Source organism: Camelus ferus, chromosome 20, assembly GCF_009834535.1.
Source record: "Camelus ferus isolate YT-003-E chromosome 20, BCGSAC_Cfer_1.0, whole genome shotgun sequence".
NCBI lineage: Eukaryota > Metazoa > Chordata > Mammalia > Artiodactyla > Camelidae > Camelus > Camelus ferus.
Window position 1 is genome coordinate 36,320,538 of NC_045715.1, and position 21,561 is coordinate 36,342,098.

A 21,561-nucleotide genomic window follows, 5' to 3' on the forward strand; every position below is an offset into this window, starting at 1 on the left:
CTCCTAAAATACCATGTGGACTCCAGAGCACTGGTGTTGTGCTGATTTCAGGACTCACACTAAAAGCAGGAGAGGAGGCGGCGCAGGAGTGGAAGCAGCAGGGAGGAGAAATGAAACAGGGAGTCACGTGGAAAAGAGAGACAGGCAATCTGGACCACTTAGGATCATGACCTGGATATCAGGCATCTCCTTTATTGACAGAAGGCTTGCCGGGAAGGACTGCATTTTCAAGGACATGTTAGATTCTGGTGACACTTATCTTGGGATTTCCCCAGCCTCCAAGTCACCAACTGCGTGCGTCATGTTTCTTTGCATTCTGCAGTAATGAAGGCATTAATGTTTTTGAAGAAATAGAGGGCTGTAGAAATCAGTAGCTGCGTGGGCTTTGTTCTTGTGTTGAATTCACTGGAGGATACTGCTCTCATTTGTATACTCAACAGTGTGACTTCACCCGTAATTGGATGTTACTTGTTCATTTTTTTTCCCCCCTGGAGAGAAATCAGAGCTTCTTAAATCAGAGATGTTTCTCAGCCTGGCGAAGATGGAGACTTTTCACAATCTGTGTTTCCCCAGTTGGCATAGATGTGAAAGCCAGTGGGGAAAGTACCAGTTGAAAAAAGTATTCAGAGCGGCATTTATTCAAGACTGGAAACAGATCAGGTGGCTTATGGAGCAGAGAGATAGATGTCTTCCCTTAAGACTTAACTCGCGAGCTTCAGCACTGACTGAGCAGAGCTAATGTACTCTTTTCTGAAAGGAAATGGGGCCGAGAAGAATGACAACAGCAAAATGCTCGAACAGAAAAAAACATCACAACTTTTTATCGAATTCTCGTTTGCGATGTGTGGTGTAAACTTATCAATCATTGTGTGACATTTTACAGTGTAGCAAGATTTTGGTGTTTGTGAAACATCATTTTGAAATTGCCCCAAACTAGATTTCTCTCTCTCCCTTTCTCTCTCTCTCTCTCGTCAAACTGACGTTGGGTACAAGTTTATGAATCTTGAATGACAAGTCTATTCGCTCAAACTCTTTTGATTGCAAGTTACAGAAGTAAACTTGAGTTTTCTTAAAAAAAAAAAAAAAAGGTGGGGTGGAATTTTGTCAAAAAGAAAAGTCATGTCTTGGGGAGCTTCAGACAAGAAATCCAGCTGGGTCCCTGGAATGTTCTGGAATTCAATTCTGGAAGGCTCTCAAGTGACTGTTTCCTTTCTCGGCTGCCTCTCCATTCATTTTGCTCTGTGTTTCTTGATCTCATCAGATCTGCCTTTATGGCAGATGAAGGCTTTCCCATAGCTCCCAAACTGCCGTAATTTCAATCTCCCAGTGTGACTGCATAGCAGTTCAAAGCCTGGTTTCACGTCCTTGGAAGGGAACATCTGTTTGCTTCTCAGACCCCATCCTCTTGGGTCAGAAAGCCATCCCCGGTTTCACCATCCGCAGCATGAATATAGATTCTGGGGGCTCAGCTCTGTGGGTTTGGGGGTGGGGGCGGGGAAGTTTCGAGAAGAAGAAAGTTGTGATGGGCTTGGTGGGTTATGCCAAATTCATCTATCCTACTGTGCGCCAAGTGAGGTGCTGCCTGGCCTCAAGGAGGCTCTGAATAAGTATTTGTCAAATGAAATATTTATTGACTGGATAAAAGAACATCTTTGGTTAGATAAAGAAGGCCATTTTTGCATTTTTAATTTTCATAATAGAACTCTATGTTGATTTCATCGTCACAGGTAACTTAAAACTTAAGTTACATTTGTTAAAATCATTGGATTTCTAGCTGTTTCTTTGTATCTGTAAAATCATTTTAAAATTTAAAAAAGATAAATTGCTGTGAGAACATATGAATGACTTAATATACATATTAATTCATTTTAATAATACATTTTTTTTTTAATTTATTTGCTATTCATGAAGACTAAGCCTGGAGTAATTCGCCCTGTCCCTGTGAAATCCAAAATCCTGCTGACACAAGAGGAGGAGGTCTATGAACCCAACCCTTTCAGTAAATACCTGGAAGACAACAGCGACTTCTTTTCTGAGCAGGTGAGTGTGCACATGAGAAAATCTTTGGTATTTGGATAAATAACTCTATGAAATAGAGAGATGCTTCTTTGAATAGACTACGTGCAAGAAAATATTTATGTGATGGGACTATCCTTAGTAATAAACAAGATCTATGTTTTTGCATAATAAAAAATTCATAAGTATTTCCAGAATGATATTTTGAAGTATTTAAATGCCTTTTTTCTAAAAGTTTTCTACTCAGTGCTGGGATCGTTTGGGCGACAAAGGCACTGCCGTCTAAAGACATCATGGAGTCACTGGTTGGAAGGGCCATATAGGTGCTGGTTTCTTACTTCTAAAATCCCCAGGGGGGAGGGTATGGCTCAAGTGTGGAGTATGTGCTCAGGATGCATGAGGTCTTGGGTTCAATCCCCAGGACCTCTGTTAAAAAAAAATTAAGTAAATGAACCTAATTACCTGCCCCCCCTCAAACAAACAAACAAGCAAGCAACAACAAAAAAATTAAATCCTGCTTCCTTTTGAAGTGAAGCAATGCTTTATGTTAGTACATTTGACGAAAGATCTCTTGTTTGGATTCATATCAGCTTAGTAGAGATGATGTGATCCCCCAGAGTGAATGGTACCTGTTAGGGAATAGGCTTACGTTATTTTAAGGCTTTGTTGGTCTTTGGTTTATGTGCAAAAATGGTACACTGTCTTCCCCTTATGTAGCTGCTATGTTGAAAAAGGTATAATAGAAAGTTATTGATGGTGCTTTGTAAGTTACTGGGAAAAAATATAACAATATACACTTAGGCAACATAAAAGTTCAAAATTAGTTCAAAGAGAAACCTTACATCTTTGCTTGTCTTATTAAAATGCAACAAACAGGTATGGGTTCTGTATTTTATGTCTCAAGCATCATTACAGGCTTAAGCAATGTATGCAGTCCAGAAAGCTTGCTGGATCCAACCAGGACACGCTAGATCACCACATTTGGGAATCTAGAATAACATAGACCAACAAATGAATAGAAGGCGCTGTACTCTTTGTAAATTCTAGTTTGAAAATGATAACTAGCAGCAGTCTTGAAAATACAAATTACGTTCATCATCGTGAAACCTAAGGATGTCTTATCTGCACGCAGGAGCTGTGCGACACTGAGCAAGTTGCCTCGTCTCGCCCGCCTTCTGGGTCTTAACGCATAACATGAGCTATTCAGATCGGGTACTTTTAAGCATCCTTCAAATTCTAAAATTTAAGTACCTTAAAAATCTAAGGCGAACTGTGACTAGGGTAAAAGCCTTGAGAACTTTCATTGTAAATAATTCCTCATGCTTAGCTACAGTTTTTCTTTATAAAATGAAGATGATAACATTTTCTTATTTAGCGGTACTTTGTGAAGACTGAAAGGATGTTGGTAAGTCACACATTTTTAGAAGCCACTAACATCATTGAAAATGCTGATGATTAGAGGCAGTTATTTTCACTTTATAGAATAAAATGTAGCCCTCACTTTATATTAAGTAGAGAAATCTTACTGAGATATAAGATTGTCTTCACTCCTTCTACATGTAACAGAAATGGAAATTCCTGGTAGGAAAATATATTTCCATCAACAAAAACATGTGCTAAATAGCTATTGCTTATCTGACACTAATAATTTAGAGGCTTAATGTGACATTTTTGACAGTAGGGGATTGTTGTAAAAATTTATAAGAGTAGTCTAGTGTTATAGGACAAAAAAATGCCAACATTTAAAATAAATTTCACACATTCTCCATGCAACACATTCTTCAAATAGGATCGGATACTGTAAAATAATGTTTGTTTTTTTGTGTCAGTGTAATTTCCAATGTATGCATTTTACCTTGAACAAGATTCTTTATAGAATGTCAAGTTTGTCTACCTACAATTTGTCACCCATTTACTGTCCTCTGAAATGACAAAGTTTTCAGGTGGCAGAAATTCTTCACATTAAAAGGAGTTTTACCAATTCTTTTCATGACTTTTCCTGAACATACAGCCAGTTTAAAGCTCTGTTTAGGTACCACAGAAACCTACGTACTTTCAGATAATTTGTGGAAAATCTGAGGTCTTTGACAAGCATTTGGGTGCCACAGACATAGTCTCATTTATATTTTCTTTCAGTCAGTTCGTTCTTGTGTGTTTCCCAACTTCCGTGTGGAACACGGGAAGTGCTGAGTCAATAGACTGTCAGGATTGAAAGAGGTCTAGTGTCCTACTTAAAAGTGAATTCCAAGCATTCCCTGGTCTTATTCACTGACCTTGCGGGAGAGGGAAAATGCATATACTGGCAGTTCGGAAGCCATCCCATATAATATATATTCTAGCAACGGACCTTTGCTTCAGCTCGAACTACCATCTCCTTGGGTCCAGAATCCACAATGGAGGCAGATACAAAAGTCAGCTCACAAGGGGAGATGCTGAGATCTTAAAAAATAAACCGAGTAACAATCATTTTTATCTCAGCATCGCTACTTCGTCAGAACTTCAACAGAAGAGAGCGTACTCAGATTCAGCTCTAGTCACCATTGTGGCCGCTACTACAGAATAAATTGAATAGTTCCGAACTCAGTGGATCTCACCCACCCATGTAATGGGAAATTCTTTAGCCAGACAGCTGGGCCAAATTGAAATAGCTCATAGTCACTAATCTACCTTGTACCGGGGACAGTTCCACATGACGGGAGCTGTTGGATGGGGCTGTTAAATCAATAAATTTCCCACAGTGGCCTCGCGACCATGAAATATGTTTTCAAAACTCTGTGAGAAAATGTCAGACACCGAAGAGGATGAGACCAGACGGAGGCGATTTCCTGTAGCTTAAGGAGGTACAGCCAGGCAGCCTTCAGAACTGATAATGAACTGAATATTTGCCTGGAGACAGCCTCCGAGTCCAAAAAGCAAAGTTTGAAACCAAACGCCTGATCAAGTAACAGAGACTTATTCATCAACAGTTTTCACATCCAACTGGCAAAGGCCAGGAGACACCATTCAGCATCAGATGAATTTTCCCACAGAGACTCCTCAGAATGAAATGTGAGCTTTTCTGGAATTACCTTTCGATCCATTATTGTATCAACTTGTGGTCCTTTTGAGTTCTTCCGGAATATCCTCACGCTCCATGTACAGATTTCAAACGCTGGTGGTGCACTTTAAAGCATGGTTCTGTTGGTAATTAAAGGCAGAGGTGGAAAATAACGAACCGAATTGATTGGATGAATGGACCCCCAGAAGACAAAGAGGCTGAGAAAAATCCATTCACTGATGAAAATGAAGATACCGAAGAGACAAAAGGGTTTTTGTTTGTCTGACTGCTTGTGAGTTTGCAAAATATATTGATCGCTTTCTGGTCATTTAATGATCGAATTAGATACAGGTGATCTTCTGCATTTGCAGGTTCTCCACCTAATCTAAAAAGCGATTGCTAACCTCAGTTGTAGAAAATGTTATATAAAATATTCTCTCATTCTTTATCAATTAATAATTCAACCCATAATATTAGCTACGTCATTTCTCTCTTGAAGCCCTAGAGAATTGTATAAAAAAGATTTTTGGACAGAAGTGAAGGGGGTCACATTGTTGTTTCATCTGATTTTCCAGGAAATCTTTTTTTTTTTTAATGAGAAATAACATTTCCAGCATGCATGCCTCTTAAATTTTATTTTCCTTCTAATTGCTTCACTAGGGAAAAGAACATGTTTTTGTGTGAAAATGACCATTTAGTGAATTTCCTCCACAGCGCTGTCACGGAGAACAGGAAGGAGCATGACAGGGGATTTTCTTTGTTGTAGTATTTTTGATCTTTCTTTTCTTCTGAGTTTTCTTAGGCATCTGACTTCCCCACCAAACTCTCTGTTTGACATTCAACTTTGACGATTACGTGGGTGACTTTCAGTTTCCTATCTGGTTATTCATGGAGCTGTATGTTTACCGTGACTCTCACCTTTTCCCCCTTACGTCAGCCACGTGTTACTGTTACAGAGCAAACACCTCTGTCAAAAGGTGAAATAGATAACCTGCTGCCTTTTATTCTGGATGGCTTCTTGCTTTGCCACAAACTGCTACTTTTTCAACATTTGTTTCTCAAATCACAATGGCTCACTCGCTTGTAATCATTTATTCATTGGCCAAGTAGGAACAACTTTTTGATACCTCTAAGGAATTTTTTTCTATTGCTCTCTTAATTTATCTAGGTCAGCATTTCCTGTGAGTTTAAACAAAAGTAAAAGTTTCTGTAACCAGTAAATTTGAGAAATGTTAAATGAGTTTCACTTTCTTCAGGACTTCTTTTCTCCATCGCAGCTCTGCAGATAGCAGACGTAGTTCCGTTATTTTTTTTTTTTTTCAAATCTGTAATCACAAACTGTTTTCACCCAGGAACTCACTGTAAGAATGAAGATTTAGGTAAACGGGTGTGTGAAAATCAGTATACAAATCTGTGATTATTTTGCATCTTTTAATTAGAACTGGTGGACTTGTGTAGGAAGTTAAGAAAACACGACGTCACTCTCTGATTCATAACTCGGCTGCGTGGATGGTTGACAAAAACAGGATGGGTGCTCCCTGAATGTCAGTGGACTCTGAAGATTTGGGAACCTTTGTAGAGAACCTAGGATTAACTGGCCACATGGTTTTCTTCTTAAAACTCTTCTATGCCAGCCCAAAAGACTTCTTGTTTTTTTCTTTAGAGCAGTTTTCGTGATAACCACGCAGTTATAGTAGTTAGAAAGGGCTGCCCTATTTTGTGGTCAAACAGCAACCATTGTTATGACTTTACCTTTTTAAAAACTGAATATGCCCAGCAACCAAATAATAAATCCTAAAATTTTATTTTTGAAAAAAAAAAAAGATGGTTCACTCCCTTTTGTTATCAATTTATCTTTCATCATTGCTAACCTTTTATTAAGAAATAGTTTTCAGATGAAAACATTTAACCTTTTTAAGGCTAGAAATGATTAAGTGGCTTCCTCAACAGTTTTAAAGGAAGAGATCAGAAATTTCTTTCAGGGTTACAGTTCTTCTGGAAGAATTAAGATCAGAGATTTGGCTTCTCCAAGCTCTACCAGGTTGTTTTTGTTTATTCAAGTGATGAAATTCTTCTGAGATTTTCTCTTCTTTTTTTTTTCTTCCTTCTTCCCTTCCCTCCTCTCTTCTTTCCTTCCTCTATATGTAATAAGCAATAGACAATTTATCATAAGTAGGTTATGTACTATATGTAATAATTTATCATCAACACAATAAACTTTAAAAAAAAATTTTTTTAAAAATTATCCTATAGAGACAAGATTTGCTTCTCTCTCCAGGATATAATCAGATAGGACCATCTCTTCAAACTTAGGCTTTTATATCCCCCTTTTATCTATTAATAATAATAATAATAATAATAATTATATTATTATTATTGGCTTTAAGCTTCCTCTTGACCTGGTTGTGTATGTACCAAGGAAGACTGGAACTGAACGGTTCCGGTTTTCTGCATTGCTAAGGGACGCTTCTTTTCCTGTCCTCTTCCCATTGCTTTCTGTAGGGTTCAGACTCTTACAGAGATTTTTACTTGCTTTAAAACAAACACACACACAAAGAAGACCTATTGCCACTTCTATCATAATCGATGGAATAACTCTAATAAATCACTTAAGCAACTGAACTCTAATAATCAGTTAAGCCCTGGAGCACCTGTTGTTTAGCAGATACTTGGTGAATATAGAGTGACTGACTCTGCCCCAAGCTGCTGGGAGATGAAGACAACCTGAAGGCTTTCTGCGAATGTGTCCTGTGTTTTGTAACTCATGACGTCCCCAGATATTTAAGAGGGCTGATCATTACCGTATATAGAACCTCTCATGTAAATTATGCTCCCGTTTTTTTAAAATAAGGTTTTGTTGCAATAGAATTTACAATTCTATATCGATTTTCCCTGAAAAGTGTCAAACAACAGAATTTCCAAAGAGAGAGGGTAGCTGTGTTAAAGTAATTTGAAGTCCTATGCAAAGTAGATACTACTCAAAGATTAGACAGTTCCTTGTATTTGTTGGCAAGAAAAGAAAAGATGCATTCTTACGTTTTACTTCAGAGGAGTCTACGTCTCAAACCTTCTGGAACTTCCAGTCAAGGTCAGCCTGTGGCTAGAACTGAGGATGGTGACGACCACACGCCTTTGGCGGAGTTTTGTCTGGTGGTACATGTACCACGTGGCGTGCCTCTCTCAGGACACTGTCGACCGTGGTCTCCTCCCTTCCCGCCCAAACAGCTTTGATCCCACAGCATCCTTAAGATGATTTGGGGGCTAGGTATCAATACGTACACCGAGGAAATGCAGTCACAGAAAGGGGCTAGTGATTTTCTTTTCTCTAATGAGCAGTGAGAAGTGGAATCCAGGTGGAATGCGCTGAGAGGAAGACACAGTAAACACTGGATCTGTTTTTTGTCTATAAATGCTAAGATCGATGTGTTTGGAACACATGTTAACAATCTCTAAACATTGGAGAGATTGTTAAATATTTTTTAAAAACATTTAATTGAAGTGTAGTTGGTTTACATTGTTAGTTTCAGGTGTATAGCAAAGTGATTCAATTACACATCTACGTACATATATATTTTTTCTTTTCAGATTCTTTTCTATTATATGTTATTAAAGAAATTGAATATAGTTCCCTGTGCTCTACAGTAGGTCCTTATTTTATATATAGTAATGTGTAAATTGGGGGCTGGAGAATAATAGACACACATTACTAGATTATTAAATATTTTAAAGCATGGATGAGATTAGACAGACTTTGCATCATGACACATAAGCCTGAAGCTGAGTTATGTGAAGAGAATTGGGAACCTTCTCTTCCTCACTCTGTTCCAAGATAAAATAACTTTAAGTTTGTAATTTTGGCAGAGAAAACAATAAATCCAAATGAGAAGAGCAACCAAGAGAGCAGCCATGGCAGAGAATGAAGCAGAGAGTTAAAACTACTAAATAGACTGTGTTTCTTTTTTTAAAATTCCATTAATGAAACCAAAGACAGCTTGAAAAGTCCAGCCTATGGAAGCTGAAATCAGGCTAATGAAGCAGATGATTTTAAATAAATATACAGGAAAAAAAGAAAACAGGATGTAAAATGTATTTTTCTTTATCTCAAAGGCTGCGTGAAAGGAACAATCTGCAGTAAATTTGTAAATTCAGATTTGGCGAGTCCTTAGAGTTGGGAGAGCTGGTCAGTTTTTAGAGTTCTTCAAAATAATGTTCTCATCTGCAAATAAAGACATCTAAGTGACATTTAATCTGCTGCAGCCCAGCCATCCAAATCCCAGTGTGTCTTATGGACTTTTAGATGTTTAATGTATATATATTTTTACCTGACTTTTCCTTGAAAATAGAAGATGCGTTTGGTGAGAAACAGCTTCGCAGGAGCTGATTGTCACTCATTTTTGTCCAGTAGAGCTGAGAGGCTTAGCATATTTGACTTGCTCTAAGAAAAGCAAGTATATATGATTTTTATCTCATTGGGTAAGTTCAGAAAAATAGAAGTGTTTTTCTCCATCTGTGGCTAACTGGTTTTCAGGAAGTTTCAGGCCCTCATGAATTGGGTTTTGTAGAAGGACTGGCCCTTATTCAGAGGGCAGGCCGGTTTCACCTCCCCGTTCCAGAAACCACATTCAGGCCGGAGCTAAGGTCCCTCATTCGTTTGATGTATAACTGAACCCAGAGGGGAATTAAGACAGCCTGGCTCTGCAGAGAGAGCTCTGAAGTTCGTGTTCTGGTTGTCACGGCGTGGTTACCCAGTACGCAGTGCATTTGTGAGATCTGAACCTCATCACTGAAATCAGGGGACTGGACTAGACCAGTGCTTCTCAACTGGCATGACTTTGCCCCGGATGTCGTCCATTGTCATGACTGGGGAGGGAGTGCCAGCTGGTGGATAGAAGTCGAGGGTGTTGACAAACGCCCTACGGTGTCCAGGACAGTCCCCCACAAGGGCTTACCCTGCTCCAGCAGTCACTTTTCTGCTTCCTACGAAGGAGAGAAACGTCGTGATAGAATGCAACGGAATGAACACGGGCTCCGTGTGATCTTGGGAGGATCAGTCAACTCTCTGAACTGCAGTTTCATCCTAGAAAGATGGGGCTACCAATCTCATTTCTAATCTTCTTTCGTGATGACATGAAATAGTCTCCGTGAAAGGGCTCTGGACGCTTTAAAGGGGGTGGAAATTTTAAATGTTTATTGTCGTTAACCTTTTCTTTTAGAATCACTCTTAATTTTGGAAGAAAGGAGTTGACTTCCTACTAAAGGATCACCAAAGGCATTCTCCTCTTTCTGCCCACGTTTATGAGAAATCAGAGAAGGCTTTTTTCTGTGTTACTGTCTAACAACATCTTTAACTTAAATTGAGCCTTCCCTCCCCCCCGCCCCGCCCCAAACACACCCAGGTTAGCAATGCAGGATGAGAAACTATATGTAAAGAGAAACATAAAACTCAGCATTTTAATGCTCTAGTGCCCACTGTGATTGATTATAAAATATTTTTTCTTTCTTTTGTCTTGAGCGGGTCTCCATCAAATATCTTTACACTTCCCTAATGTTATCTGCTCTGTGAAACTTGCCCTCAGCCAGCCACAAACTTTAAGCACTAAATAATCCAAATGCTGTCTTCAAAATTATGCTTGAATCATTGAAAATCTTTTTATAGGGAATTTGAAATAGCTAAGCATATGCTACCTTTTTCACATTTCACACGTTCACATTTTTTGGTTCAAATCAAGACGTGAAATAGATGTGTTGCTTTAAGTATGTCTGTTTTTAAAATGCATATGGATTCTTCAAAATTAGGGCAGATCAACAAGAAGTTATGCCATATGTTCAAAATTAAGGGACCTAATTTATCTTGGTTTGGTCTTAGTGAAATGTGGATCATTGGAATCTCTTCTTAGTAATTTGGAGTTTCTGTGATAATATGGGTAAAATGTTGGTAAATCTTTGGCTGGAGGAGTCACTCCTCAAGAAATACATTGTAGCTCTTCTTGACTTTCTGAGCTGAGTGTTGTTTTAAATTCAAGCTGTAGCAGAAATGCTATAGTTCTGATTGTAAATTGTTTTAAGCTCCAGGCAAGATTTAAAAAAAATGCAAGTAAGTGCTGCATTTAAAATTAAGTGTTGTTGTACCAAAGAGGTGGGAGGAAGGAGGGAGGAAGAAGTTAAAAGCTCCAGTAATTTCACCCCCTGGTGCTTTGAGTCCCCAAAGGCACAGAGGACTGTGGTGTGGCGAGGGGGCAGTGGGATACTGGGGGAGTGGATTTTCACCCTTCCCTGCCAGACCTCAGGAAAGGAGGGAACTTTAAAAAGCCGAGATGGACCAGAAGAGCCTCAGATGTGCAGGCTTTCATGAAAAGAGCTCATACGCCTTCCAATGCCCTTTGGTGCTGCAAAGGAAACAGCTCTTGTAGTTACACAATTTGACTTGATGGCAGACGAGAAAGTGGGCTTTTCCTACGGTGGTAAATGCATCTGATAAGGTTATAGCATTACTTTCTGGATGTCTCTGTCCATATTTAATTCTGTAGGCTCTCTAAGCTCTCTTAACCAGCAAAGCTAGGTTAATTTATTCACTGAATATCTGCCTGGTACACTTCCTCTAATGGACAAAGAGATTATTTGCTTTAAAACTTCGTATGTTCTTGAAATTTTGCACATCTGATACCCTCCTCAACGCAAATAATCAATTTCTTTTTGAAAGACCAAGCTACTACCTCCAGCTGACTCTATTTTGCAAAATTTATTCCAAACATTTTTATATTGAAAAAGATAGTTCTCAAGTAAGTGAAAAGCACTGTGAAGCATTTTATCAGAATTAACTACGCTACCTGTCTCATTGGTGGAAACACGTACAAGACGATTTTATGATTTCAGTTCTTCCCTCAAAAACTAGAACCTTACAAGATTCATCTTTTGAATGCCAAAGCATGGTAAATGGTGTTCATTTTCAGGAATCATTTAGAATAGTCAGCTCCAGAGAACTATGTGCCAGCCTCGAGATAATGCATTGAAGGGAGGTAGGGTGCAAGACATGATAAAAATGTTATTAAGGTTTTTTTTTTTAACCTAAAACAGGGATCACAGATAATGACCTGTGGGCCAGATCTGGTCCATTCCTTGCTTCTGTAAAGTTTTATTGGCCACAGCCATGCCCATTCATTTGTGTACTGTCTGAAGTTGCTTTCACACTATCGTAGCAGGAGTCATTGGATAGGATATATATATAGTTTACAAAGCCTACAAAATACAGTAAAAGTTGACCAACTCCTGACCTAAAGGAATAAGAAAAATTTTAAGCTTTGCTGATGTACATGGCTTTACATTGGTCTCTTCTGTAGCTCTGAACGCCAGGCAGTTACAACTCATGGAAATTCTAAGTGAGATTTCCTGGGCGAGGGTCGGGATCTCCAACCTGGCGCACTGGACAGTCAGTTCCTGAAGCCTTTGCACCTTGCTGCAGTTCGTGTGCCCAAGCTGGGAGTGTGATTTATCATTTCAACTCTTTTAACTATAGTAATTTCTCATAAAGTAAGCAAATAACTTTATTTTAAAGAACTCCTGCAAAATAATCTAGATTGAATATGCCAGGACTCATATAGGCATAAACAACAAGAAATTCTGGGATGAAAATAACACCTATGTCTAGGATAAGCTTGTTATCAGCCATAAATATAAGTTGTAAATGCTGCTAACTTCCTGGAATTTGACAAGAAGTAGCCAATTTTTTGAAATTACTAAATTTATTTGATATAAGACTTTATATCTACTTTCATTATTAATATATACCTAGCCCTAAGCTTTTGTTTTTGCTGTGAGTTTTAGCTAATAATTGTATTATGGCATCATAATTAGCAAGGAATTTACAAAGTAGGTATCCAGGACTTGAAGATGCTGTGCGAATGTCAGCAATATTTAAAGACCAGGGGTTCTCAGTATTATGATGTTTAAAGTTTCACTCCAGCAAATGATAGAAGTCTTTCCTGAGAAATCTTAATAAAGGAAGCAATTTAAAACCCGATTTAACTGGGATGCACGTGTTCTTTCTGCTACGGTAAACACCATAATATAATACACAGGAGACAATAGAATGCTGAATTGAAATTCATTCCTTTGTATCCATTACCATTAAAAAATGCATAGACAATACCTCTGAAGATTTGAAAAAATGAAGGAGCAAATTACATTATATTGGAGTTTTATGGTGCAGCTGGATCAAAGGGTAAATTTGACAATATTCTCGGTTTATGGCATTTATATTTTATGAAATATGTGAAAGTGACTCTTTTTGAGTCACTTTATGTAGGAGAAATAAGTCAGAGAATTTATTTCTCTAAAATTAGTGACTTCTTTAATAAAATCACTGTTCTGTGGGAAAACCGTGAGGGTAAAATCAACAATGCAGGATACATAAAGAAGATCGTGTTATGAGGCTGCAGTTATGTCAACATCCATAAATAAGCCATGATGAAAAAGAAGATGTAAACACACACACACCACACACACACACACACACACACACACGTATATATAACGTATATGTACGTAAGATTATGTATATTTGTATATATAGAGAGAAAGATTCCCGTATAGAAGAATAGGAATTTAGAGATATGGTAATAAAGATATTTACATTATTTACAATAATGGGATGGACAAGAACCAAGAAAGTCTTCCGGCTCATTCAAAGTTTCTCAAGTTATTTCCTTGTGGCAAAGTGTTTTAACAGGTTCTCATGGCATTATGGATACTTGTATTGAATAGAATAAGCATGAAGTTAGCAGGGCATCACATCTGATCATCCTGATATTGTCCTAAAGCCAAAAAGGAGGAACAAAACAACAGTTAGGTGAGGACCAGAGGGATGCCCAGGGGCAACCCAGGGAAAATGATACTCGTTTTCAGGAATTTCTACTTGAAAATAACAGTTAATGAAATGATCATCTATTCTCGTGTATCGAATATAGGTCAAATAGCCCTTGGAAGAAAATTTAGCGTTTTAAATATGCTTAATGAATCAGTAAGAGAATAAAAATAAATCGATTAAATATTCAATTTGGAAAATTCAAGAACAATCAGATTTCCTGTGCATAAGGAAAGCAAAAAAAAGGAATTTCTAAGAACTGGAAAAAGGTAACTGGAAAACAGAAAATCTGTAGAAATCATACATAAAAAATGTTTTTGAAAAAAAATGTCTAGAAGAGTAAAGTGTGGTAACACTATTACAGTGTAACAATACTTTACAAATTCTGAAGGAAATTATTTTGCAACGTGGAATTCTAAATCCAAAAAATTAAGTGTAAGGGCAGAACACAGTTTTCAACATGTAAGGTATTAAAAATTTGCTCCCCAAAATCTATTTTCCCAGAAAGTTCTTTTAGGGCCCAGAGAATATGAAAGGAACCATCGGGAAACAAACAAACAAACAATCAAAAAACATGGGATACTGGAAACAGGAAATCAAACACAAGAGAAAGGCACAGAAAATTCCCAGGATGATGGTAAAAAGAATCACAGGGTCATAACGTATACAAGCATCGAAGACAACCAGCTCAGATTGGAAAAATGTCGCAAGTGGCACCCGTGTTGAGGCTGTCACCACCGAGGATGCTTTCAGCTTTGTTCAGTACTGTCCACGGACTGTGCTCAACGGTGCCTGCCCAAGATTCTTCACCCTTTGGCCTGTCCAAACGCTGATAAAATTCTGCTCTCCCCTGCCGCCCAGCTGCCTGGAATAGCTGACACCATCTGCCCCTACAGAAGTGTTCAGGTTTGACCGACCTCTGAGCGATGGAGGTTGGCCAGTGGGAGCTTAGCAGCATAGAACACAAAGCCACACACACTTTACTATCATACCCATATATTTTACCCTTGATGATTGGTTTGACCTTGACCCTGCCAGATTGCTCCATAGTAGGAAATCTCTGGTTCCCGACATCCTCACAGTGGGTTCTGGTACCCTTCAGGAAAAGCTGAAGCCAAACTGTAAACCGGAGACTGTTCACCTCTCACTTCCTTGGCATCGTCAACTATCAACAATGCTGCCTTTTCCTTTAAAAAAAATTTTTTGTTTTAATTTAGAGAATACTTGATTAGTTTCTATAATCAAACCCATGTGGATAAGACCTTACATATTTAATACAGTGCATTACCCCTGTACAAATGGAAAAAAAATTATGTTTAACATTTCCAGAGCAAGGTGGCTGTTAAATTTCTGTACAATGCCAACCCAACACAGTACAAGCTGGGACACTTTTTCCAAAGCTGACACAGAGCTGCCTTTTCCTTGCACAGCTCGTCTTTGTGCTTGCTACTCCATTTTCATATTAATCACTTTCCACACTGATTAAGAAATGTAAAGAGTTGTTGATAAATCATGAACTCATTGATTGAGGAATAAAACGCAATTAGAATATATTTTAATCTAAAAGCCATCGTTAGCGGGCCACTACTACAAGCATTCCATTAAAATTGCACACTAATGTGACTGTTATCTAATGATAATAATATTAGAGACACTAGCCAATGGAATTAGTCGAAAGAAAGAAATAAAAGTATAAACAACTGGCAAAGAAGAGGTGAATCGATGACTGTTAGGTGATGTCACTGAATGATTAATTACAATCAGTGAGGGAACTCAGTCATGTGTCTCGCAGGGAATCCATAGCTTTCATGTACTGATATAGAAATGTTCCAAAACTGTTGCAAATGGAAAAAGAAACTGAAAGAAATAAGATGCAGAATACTGTATATAGAATGTTGTCTTTTTAATAAGTGTGTACTCGTGTGTGTGAAATCAGAATGCATATTTGTATTTGCCTGGTATGTAAAACAAACTCTTGAGGCACAAATAAGAAACTAATAAAAATAAAACACATTTAGTCACATTTTCAAGGTACAGAGGGTTAAAAACCCTCATTCTACAAACTTAAAAACCCTAGAATTATAATTTTCTAACCTGCTTAAAATTTTCCAAGAGTTTTTTTAAAGTAAGTTTTGCAGTAAGTTTTTAAAGTGAGTTTGAACCCATCGTAGGGACATCTTCTGATACAGCAAACATGTTCAGCATACATTTTAGAAAACCAGTCAGTGGCTTAAAAATACATGGCTTTGGCAAAAAATCAGTTCAGCTTACATAAAAAAAATTATTAATGGTACCATTTTAAAAGTATACCTGTTTAGCTGAATGTCACTTTGAGCAGTGTATATTATTTTATAATAAATTTGCATTTCATGCAAAGCCAAGCATATTTATTCACTACTAATGGAACAGAGCAATAACTGAATAATAGAATGCTTTCCTTTTTATTGTATTTTTTATTGAGGTGTAGTCAATGTACAATGTGTTAATTTCTGGTGTACAGCATAGTGATTCAGTTGTACATGTACACATATATATTTATTTTCATATTCTTTTTCATTATAGGCTATTAAAAGTTATTGGATATAGTTCCCCATGCTACATAGTAGGACCTTGTTGTTTATCTATTTTATATACAGTAGTAGTATCTGCAAATCCTGAGCTCCCAATTTATCCCTCCTCAGCCAGCTTTCCCCCCTGATAACCATAAGCTTGTTTTCTATGTCTGTGAGTCTCTCTCTTATTTTGTAAATAAGCTCATTTGTGTCCTTTCTTTAGAGTCCACATATGAGTGATATCATATGGTATTTTTCTTTCTCTGTCTGACTTACTTCACTTACAGTGACGATCTCCAGGTCCATCCACGTTTCTGCCAAAGGCATTATTTTATAGGTTGCATTCTTGGCCTCATAGAAAATAACATATTCCTTTGAAAATTCAATCATCCCTGCATTAAGCATATACTGTATTAGGCATTGTGCTTGATGCTGAGGTCACAAAGGTGAACGAAAAACAGGTTTCATTTGATGAGGTCTATGCCCGAAGGAGTTTTACTGTAGGCTAATCACTGTCAATTTATTATCTTATATTAAAAAGTTTAGGACTATAAGAGGTACTTACACATCTGCAAAAAAGGTAGCCCTTTTCTTTCACGATATATATGTACATACTGTTTTTGTTTGTTTGTTTGTTTTGTTTTGTTTTGTTTGCGAGTTTTCTTTGTAGGCTTGGATTTCCCTACTGGTTTCCTTGTTCCTTTAGGGAATTCACAGCCTCGCCTGGCAGCTCCTTCTTCTGCAAAGACTTCCACATCCATCCCCTTCCCAAGGGAGGGAAAGAGCCTCTCTAATCAAGCCCTCATTACTTCTCCCCTCTACAGTGGAACTCACCTCTTGGCTCTCCAGTTTCTCTCCAAAGTAACACACTGCCTGGAATGGATGCCTTGGTTCGTTCTAGAATCTAGACTCACCCGTGCCTGATCTCTTGTCCAGGCTCAGCCCGACAGAGCAGGTCCCTGCACCGTGAATTAAACCCCAAGTTGATAAATGCTATGATGCCCTCCCACTTCTCCCCTAAGTTCTTCCAGACCAAATCACAAACACCTTTAAATTAATTCCCACTGTTACCACCTCTTCAATGAAGATTTTTCTAATCCCATCTTGCCCCTTTGAGATGAGCTCTCTCCTTTCTTAAACATACCTGGCCCCACTGGGGGACACTGCAGGGACCTTTTTAGTTCTGCAGAAGGGGCTGGAGGTGGGCGAGCCACAGGAATTATTGGAAGAGGTGGACAATGTGCTGTGAAAGCAAAAGTCTGCTTTTCTTTCTGCTAGTAAGAGATCCTGACACAACGTCTCTCATATGGAGACTTAATGCCAAGTGAGCGTGACTTTTGTCCACTAACATGCTCTCTATGCCTTTCTTCCTCCCAGGATGCACCAGTCCCTCCCAAGCCTGTTTCTCTCCATCCTTTATATCAGACTAGACTCCATCCTCCCGCTAAGTCCCTGCTGCATCCACAGACCCTCCCACACACTGACTGTCTTACTCCTGGACCCTTCAGTCACGTGTCCTCCTTCTCCCTGAGTGATGGACAGGAGAATTCTCACACCCCGTTTAGTCACAACGTGTACAATAAGGTGAGAAATGTCCTGCATGGTGAACCTTCTTCACGCTTTACTTTTACAACTTAAATGCAGAGGAAACAAGAATTCAGATATTTAATCTATTAAGAATATTAAAGGGGGGAGGGTGTAGCTCAGTGGCAGAGCAGGTGCTTAGCATGCACGTAGTCCTGGGTTCAATCCCCAGTACCTCCACTAAACAAATAAATAAACCAGATTACCACCCCCGTCCCCCCCCAAAAAACTCAACAAATAAAAGAATATTAAATATTTGTGTGAAGGCATATGTCCTTATAAAAAGATAATAATTAACCTTGGGAAAGGATTAAATATTTATTTTTCTTTTCAAAGTTGATTTTCATTCCTCGTTGTTTCATATTCTAATCCCAAGGTGGGAACCCCAAGAAATATTTCAAAATCTTACAAGAATGCCATTGTTAATTTATCTTCTCGTCTTCTAGTTCAGCATTTCTTAAAAAAGTTCTTACAATTATGATGCCTTGATGAGGGAGCATTTATAATTGCAGTCAGTGGGGATAGTATATTTTAAAAAGCACAAATATCTATAGCTGGCTTTGGAATGTAATCATAAATATTCTATTAGAAGCGAGCTGTCAGTGTAAGCACCTTTTGCTTTGCTGAGCATCACCATAAGGACAGCCTGGCTAGCTCAGACTCTCAGACCTGGATACTTTTCTTTAAAAATTGACTAGTGAAAGTCAACCTGCAATTAAATCTTTTTTTTTTAATTCAGAATCTTGTTTTAAAACCTTTATTTTGCAAATTCTCTATATTTAATGAAATACACCTCTATATTTGGAAATCATTCAAGGACATAAGTTTCAGAATGTAATTGAACCATATTCCTTGGAACCTAAAACAGTTTTTTTTTTTTGGAAAAAATGTTCATAAACACAATCTAAACACAAGCAATCATCTAAAAAGTGAACACAAGTATATGAGGAAAAATTTGCTTTTTATATTTAGTAGCATTTATCATGATTGAATGATCAACCATGAATTAAATTTTTAGACTATTCACTTTCAGGAAACAAAATGTTTTTAGGCGAAGTTCAGGATGACATTTTTATGATCTTTGACTGCTTCATACTCTTGGTCTAGAAAAAAGAAGTATTTCAGAGAGAGTACAGTATTTTAAAATGATTTTATGTTACTTGAAATTCTCCCTATTTTAATACTTGCCAACATTTATGAAATCTGTTTAGCTATTAAATAGTTAATAATTCTGATAACAGCATGACCATTTTTTTTATAACTGTCATCTATGATAGACAATTATCTATGATAGGATTAGAATTGTGTTTTCTAGATATCCATTGATTTAAATATCTCTTCTTTTGACATTTTTGTGGTGTTTCCTAGAGGCGTTCAGCAAAGGTAGAGTTGGTATTTTATCCATGTTTTAGCCTTTGCTTGGTCGGGCTGTGAAGAACGATATATCAAAGTCCTTTGAGGCTGGACAACTATTTTCAGTCTACATAAGCTTCATAACAGATTTTGTCTTTCAGTGTCTGAGATTTATTGATACTGAATATAGAAACAGTCACATCTGAAATCATAATAATAATGGTGATGATAATAACAATGTAGTTAGACAGCACTTCCTGATGGAAGATTCAGTTGCTGAGTCCTTTATTTTAATTGTTTCTATAAAAATGTGTGAATTCCTCAATTTGGTATCTATGTGTGCAAACCCTGTGTTGTAAATATTCAGTATCTCAAGTTATCAAGATTTTTTTTTTTTTAACTTGAAATAGCTTCTTGTCTGGAACCGTAAAACATACTCTGTCATTTAAATACACTTCTCCCCGAGACCCTGATGTCCTCCCCAGGCCTGACTTTGCAGCTTTACCTGCTGGGCTCATCCACAAACCCAAATCTTCCCACCCCTCCCCCGGAGAGCCGCACTGAGCTTGATCTTATGTGACTATCTCTGAGGCTCCCTTCTCTGCTGGGGCCGCAGAAGACATGGGCAGGTTTCACTGCTCTGTTGCATCTGTAGTGTGTGCTCCTTTCTTGTCAGCTTTCGTCAGGTTCGGCATGTCCTAAATCCTTACACTAACCCCTGCTCTCTTTCACTTTCAGGACAGGGCTCTGTCATCTGATGTCCTGTCATGTAGGACGGTGCTCAGGCACTTTGCCTTTTACCTGGGGATGAACCTCTCTCTTCCCGTCTCGTGAAGGGAGTCTTTACTCTGACTTCCTTGTTTAACACTTGTAACAAACATAGCCCAGTGGATGAGAGCATGGAGTCTTTAGGCAAACCCTGTCTGAGTTCATTTCTTGACCTCACTTCTTCCAGATGGTGATAGTGGCTAAGTCACATAATATAGGCTGCAAATGCCTCCATTTATTCCCCTTTAAAATGAGGATGATAACAGTACCTTCCTTGGTAGAATATGATGAGATTAAGATGTGCTAATATGTGTAAAGCACTTAGGACGGTGCCTGGAACATGACAAGAACCAGGGAAGAGTTAGCTCTTGTTATTAATCAGCCTTCCTCAGTCTTCGTCATCATCACTCTCTTCCATCATCATGTGGTCTCTTTCCTTCGGACCCCTCCTCTTTGTATGCAGAAACTTCAGATCACAAAACAAAATGACGACTTCCCTACATTTCCCTTGAAGATGCTGCAAACCTAGTCATTTCCAAACTTTCTCTCAAAGTGACCAGTAGCCATTATCTCCATCCTCCTCTATAAACTCATCCTTTTTTCTTTTTTAAAAAATATATTTTCATTGAAGTATAGTCAGTTTACAATGTTGTGTCAATTTCTGGTGCACAGCACAGTACTTCAGTCATATAGGAACACACATATATTCATTTTCATATTCTTTTTCACCATAAGTTACTACAAGATATTGAATATAGTTCCCCATGCTCTACAGTAGCAACTTTTTTATAAACTCACTCTTTAACCCATTCTCAAAATCATTTTGTCTTTCACCTCAACCACGCTACAGAAATTTCCCTCTTAGGGATAAACTGCTTGGCAACAAACTCAGCTGAGTTTCCTCAGTCCTCTGTCTCTTTTATCCTTGGAGCAACTGATACAGTTGATCATCCATTCTTTTTTTTTTTTTTTTCAATTGAAGTACAGTTGATTTACAATGTGTTAATTTCTGGTGTACAGCGAAGTGATTCAGTTGTATATTTACACACACACACATTCATGTTCGTATTCTTTTTCATTATAGGCCATTACAAGGCTTTGAATATTGTTCCCTGTGCTGTACAGTAGGTCTCTGTGGTTTATCTGTTTCATATGTAGTACTGTGTATCTGCAAATCGCAAATCTCTGTCCTTACTCTGCCCTCGGGATAATATGTGCATTTCAACTCCCTGGCTGTTCCTTCTTTGCTGCCCTGGTGGACACTTCATCCTCCTCTACCTCCTCTCTCCAACTGCCTCACATCAGAGATCCGCCCGCTCATAGGCTCTGTGATGATCTCTGTGGTACTGATAACCCTCAGATCCACATCTCCAATTCTGCGTCGCCTCTGA

General features: G+C 38.2%; 1 protein-coding gene across 20 annotated transcripts in view; it reads left to right on the forward strand.

Moving 5' to 3' along the window:
• MLIP (muscular LMNA interacting protein) overlaps positions 1-21,561 on the forward strand; it is a 168,342-nt gene that overhangs the window by 122,134 nt on the left and 24,647 nt on the right. For 16 of the 20 annotated variants that reach the window (XM_032463303.1, XM_032463292.1, XM_032463296.1 and 13 more), the window contains 2 exons: positions 1,912-2,040; positions 17,843-18,049. In XM_032463303.1, coding sequence (XP_032319194.1) covers positions 1,912-2,040; positions 17,843-18,049 — 336 coding nt within the window. The remainder of the gene's footprint in view (positions 1-1,911; positions 2,041-17,842; positions 18,050-21,561) is intronic. The other 4 variants (XM_032463295.1, XM_032463299.1, XM_032463298.1 and 1 more) reach the window with 1 other exon arrangement.